The sequence below is a fragment of the Neopelma chrysocephalum genome, unplaced genomic scaffold (genome assembly GCF_003984885.1).
Source record: "Neopelma chrysocephalum unplaced genomic scaffold, ASM398488v2 Primary Assembly neopelma1_97482, whole genome shotgun sequence".
Classification (NCBI taxonomy): Eukaryota; Metazoa; Chordata; class Aves; order Passeriformes; family Pipridae; genus Neopelma; species Neopelma chrysocephalum.
The window spans coordinates 2,165-6,812 of NW_020926124.1; the positions used below are offsets into that span (position 1 = coordinate 2,165).

The window sequence follows — 4,648 nt, forward strand, 5'->3', positions numbered from 1 at the left end:
GGGCCTGGAGGAGTCCTGAGGCCTTCCCTGAGGAAGGAATTCAAGGCCTTGGGGAGGTGTCAGGTGAACTAAAAGAGGGTGAATTAAGGTGAACTGAGGCATCTGGGGGGACCCCTGGAGTGGTTCTGTGGTGCTTGTGTGGGTGGGTGGGACATGGAAGGGCCCTGAGGCTTTGGGGGGGAGGCTGAGGAGGAAGGTCAAGGCCTTGAGGGGGTATCGGGTGAACTAAGGGTGCCCTGAGGCATTTGGGGGGACCCCTGGAGTGGTTCTGAGGTGCTTGGGTGGGACATGGAAGGGTCCTGAGGCTTTTGGGGGGGCCCTGAGGAGGAAGGTCAGAGCTTTAGGAGGGTGTCAGGTGCCCTGGGGGGAGTCAAGGCTCTTGGGGAGGCCCTGGAGGGGTCCCCAGACCTTTGATGGGGGACACAGAGTCATTGGGGGGGAGGTCAAGGCCTTGAGGGGTGTCAAGTGAACTAAGGGTGCCCTAAAATCCTTGAGGGGGGGGGCACTCAGTGCTGTCAGGGGGGCACTAGGGACAGTTTTGGGGCACTCATGGCCCGGTGGTGACCCAGTGGGTGCCAACCTGGCGTTTGGGGGGGGCACTTGGGGCAGTTGTGGGGGGTTTGGGGGTGCTCCCTGAGCCCCTGGATTTGAGGGGTTTGGATGTGGGGGGATCATTCTGTGCCACTGAGTCACGTTTGGGGACGTGAGGGGGGGTTTGTCCTGATCTCCTCCCTCTCTCCTGACTCCCTCCTCGTGTCGTGCCCCAGACAAAGACCCCGTGGCCCACAAGAAGGTCGCCAGCCTGACCATCAACTTCGGGCCCCAGCACCCGGCGGCTCACGGGGTCCTGCGGCTGGTGATGGAGCTGAGTGGGGAGACGGTGAAACGCTGTGACCCCCACGTGGGGCTGCTGCACAGGGGCACTGAGAAGCTCATCGAGTACAAAACCTACCTGCAGGTGGGACCCCACGGCCCCAGGGACCCCCGAATCCCCCTGGGAACCCCCAGTGCCCTCGGAGACACAGCCCTGCAGCCCCCCAATCCTCTGGGACCCCCATTTGGGTTCTGCTGCACAGGGGCACTGAGAAGCTCATCAAGCACAAAACTCACCTCCAGGTGCAGTCCCACATTCCCAGCGGATAAACAGCCAGTGGGACCCCATCCCTGGGACCCTCTGATCCCCTGGGACCCCATCCCTGCAGCCCCCAGTGCCCTGGGATCCCCCCCCGAGTTCCCTGGGAGACACAACCCCGGGATCCCCCACCCCTGTGATCCCCCCATCCCTGGGAGACCCATCTCGAGCCCCCCAGGACCCCCATCCCTGCCCACTGATTCCAGGCTCACCTGGAACATGCTGAAGGTCCCAGATTTGGGGCCTGCAGCCCCTCCAAGGAGCTGGAAAACCCTGGAAGAGGGATATCATTTACCTTCCACGGCTCTCATCCCATCTCAGGGCCTGTATCCACATGTCCCTCCGACCCCATCTCAGGGTTGTCCGTTTTTCCCGGAGCTTCCAACCCCATTCCCAGTTCCCACGGAGGCCGGGCAGGTGCTGCTGCCAGCCCTGCTTCCCGGTGCTCCCAGTATTCCCTGTTTTTTCCACAGGCTCTTCCTTACTTCGACCGCCTGGACTACGTGTCCATGATGTGCAACGAGCAGTGCTATTCCCTGGCCGTGGAGAAGCTGCTCAACATCCGGCCCCCTCCGCGGGCCCAGTGGATCCGAGGTGGGTGGGAGGGTGTCCCCCTTGGCATTCCCAGTTTTTGTGGACCCCCAGGACTTAGGGAACAGGGGCCCTCAGCTCAGGAAGGGCAGGGAGGGGCTGGAGCAGGGCCAGGGAAGAGCAGCGAGGCTGGAGAAGGGTCTGGAGCACAATTCCTGTGAGGAGAGGAAGACAGCTGGGATTTGGGATGGACAGGAAGATGGACAGGAGCCAGAGTGTGCCCAGGGGGCCAAGAGGGCCGATGGATCCTGGCCTGGCTCGGGATCAGGGCAGGGATTCTGCCCCTGTGAGGCCTCACCTCGAGTGCTGTGTCCAACTCTGGGCCCTCGGCTCATGGAGGGGCTGGAGCAGGGCCAGGGAAGAGCAGCGAGGCTGGGGAAGGGTCTGGAGCACAATTCCCGTGAGGAGAGGCTGAGAGCTGGGATTTGGGATGGACAGGAAGCTGAACAGGAGCCAGAGTGTGCCCAGGGGGCCAAGAGGGCTGATGGATCCCGGCCTGGCTCAGGATCAGGGCAGGGATTCTGCCCCTGGGAGGCCTCACCTCGAGTGTGTCCAGCTCTGGGCCCTCAGCTCAGGAAGGACATGGAGGGGCTGGAGCAGGGCCAGGGAAGAGCAGCGAGGCCGGGGAAGGGACTGGAGCACAATTCCCATGAGGAGAGGCTGAGGGAGCTGGGGGGGCTCAGCCTGGAGAGGAGGAGGCTCAGGGGAGACCTCCCCACTCTGCACAACTCCCTGACAGGAGGGCTCTGCTCCCAGGAACCAGCAGCAGGACAGGAGGGTCTCAAGCTGTGCCACGGTGTGATATTAGGAAGGAATTCTTTCCAGAGAGGGTGCTCAGCCATTGGAATGGGCTGCCCAGGGAGGGGGTGGATTCTCCGTCCCTGGAGGTGTTTAAGCACAGCCTGGATGTGGCATCAGTGCCACGGGCTGGGAACCACGGCGGGGTCGGAGCGAGGGCTGGACTGGATGATCTCAGAGGGCTTTTCCAACCCAGTGGATTCTGCAATTCCGCGATTCCGTGAATCCCCCCCCTTTCCCCCCCTCTCCCCCAGTTCTGTTCGCGGAGATCACGCGGCTGCTCAACCACATCATGGCGGTGACGACGCACGCGCTGGACATCGGGGCCATGACCCCCTTCTTCTGGATGTTTGAGGAGAGGGAGAAGGTGGGGCCTGGGGGGCACCTGGTGCTGCCCCCGGTGCCCTTCCAGTGCTCCCCAGTGTTCCCAGCGACCCCCCGCGTTCCTAGTGATCCGCAGTCTCTCCCAGTGCTCCCAGGGACCCTCAGTCTTTCCCAGTGCTCCCAGTGATCCGCAGTCTCTCCCAGTGCTTCCAGGGACCCTCAGTCTCTCCCAGTGCTCCCGGTGATCTTCAGTCTCTCCCAGTACTCCACCAGTGCTCACAGTGCCCCCACAGCACTCTGAGTGTCCCCCAGTGCTCTCAGCACTCCCCCAGTGCTCCCAGTGCCCCCCCGTGCTCCCAGTGCCCCCCGGGCCCCCCCAGTGCTCCCAGCACTCCCCCAGTGCTCCCAGTGCCCCCCAGTGCTCTCAGCACTCCCAGTACCCCCCAGCACTCCCAGTGTCCCCCCAGTGCTCCCAGCGCCTCCCCGGCACTCCCAGTGCCCTCTGGAGTGCCAGGGGGTCTGTGCAGACCGGGGGGTCTCCTGTGCCCCCCCAGATGTTCGAGTTCTACGAGCGGGTGTCGGGGGCACGGATGCACGCGGCCTACATCCGCCCCGGGGGGGTGCACCAGGTAAGGGGGGGCTCCCTGGGCTTCCTCTGGGACCCCCATTCCCCTGGGACCCCCCTCCCAGGGTACCCCCCATTCCCCTGGGAGCCCCCAGCCCCAGGATCCCCCCATTCCCTGGAACTCCCATCCCTGGGATGCCTCTCTCTGGGACCCCTATCCCTGGGATCCCCCTCCTGGGGTCACCCCCATTCCCCTGGGACCTCCCGTTCTTCCTGGAACCCCCATTTCCAGGGACCCCATTCCCCCGAGTCCTCCACACCTGGGACCTCCATTGGGCCCCCCCTCCTGCCCACATCCCTGGTGCCACCTGAGCTCCCACCTGTCCCCCCAATCCCACCTGAGCTCCCACCTGTCCCCCCAATGCCACCTGTCCCCCCCGTGCCAGGACCTGCCCCTGGGGCTCATGGACGACATCTACGAGTTCGTGAAGAACTTCTCCATCCGGATCGACGAGGTGGAGGAGGTGAGGGGGGAATTTGGGATTCTGGGAAGGAAGGGGGGGGACAGGTGATGGTGCCAGGGACAGGTGATGGTGCCAGGGACAGGTGAGGGGTGCCAGGGACAGGTAACGATGCCAGGGGGAGGTGACAGTGCCAGGGACAGGTGAGAGGTGGAGGTATTGATGACAGGGACAGGTTTTAGGTACAAGGGATGGGTGAGGGGTGGCAGGGGCATGTGCCAGGTGCCCTGGACAGGTGCCCTGGGCAGGTGCCAGGTGTGCCAGGTGTCCCCTGCCCCCCCCAGATGCTCACCAACAACCGCATCTGGAAGAACCGCACCGTGGACATCGGGGTGATCACGGCCGAGGAGGCCCTGAACTACGGCTTCAGGTGAGCCCACCCCCCACCCCAGGTGTGCCCTCGTGCCCGGGGCGGGGCCTGGCACAGCCCTCAGGTGTGTTTTTGGGGGGTTCCCAGCGGGGTGATGCTCCGGGGCTCCGGGATCCACTGGGACCTGAGGAAGACGCAGCCCTACGACGTCTACGACCAGGTGGAGTTCGACGTCCCCATCGGCTCCCGGGGGGACTGCTACGACAGGTGAGGGCATAGGGCAGGGCACGGGGACAGGGGAGGGGACAGGGCAGGGCACAGGGGCAGGGGAGGGGTCTGAGGAACAGGTCATGGTGCCAGGGACAGGTGATGGTGCAAAGGACAGGTAAGGGTGAAAAGGACAGGTG

The 4,648-nt window shown here is 64.3% G+C and overlaps 1 protein-coding gene across 1 annotated transcript in view; it reads left to right on the forward strand.

Moving 5' to 3' along the window:
- NDUFS2 (NADH:ubiquinone oxidoreductase core subunit S2) overlaps positions 1-4,544 on the forward strand; it is a 5,698-nt gene extending 1,154 nt beyond the window's left edge. Inside the window, exons 3-9 of the mRNA XM_027672620.1 lie at positions 768-958; positions 1,606-1,726; positions 2,776-2,888; positions 3,400-3,474; positions 3,857-3,934; positions 4,216-4,301; positions 4,389-4,544. Of these exons, the coding sequence (XP_027528421.1) occupies positions 768-958; positions 1,606-1,726; positions 2,776-2,888; positions 3,400-3,474; positions 3,857-3,934; positions 4,216-4,301; positions 4,389-4,512 (788 nt within the window). The 3' untranslated portion in view covers positions 4,513-4,544. The remainder of the gene's footprint in view (positions 1-767; positions 959-1,605; positions 1,727-2,775; positions 2,889-3,399; positions 3,475-3,856; positions 3,935-4,215; positions 4,302-4,388) is intronic.
- The last annotated feature ends 104 nt before the right edge of the window (positions 4,545-4,648 follow it).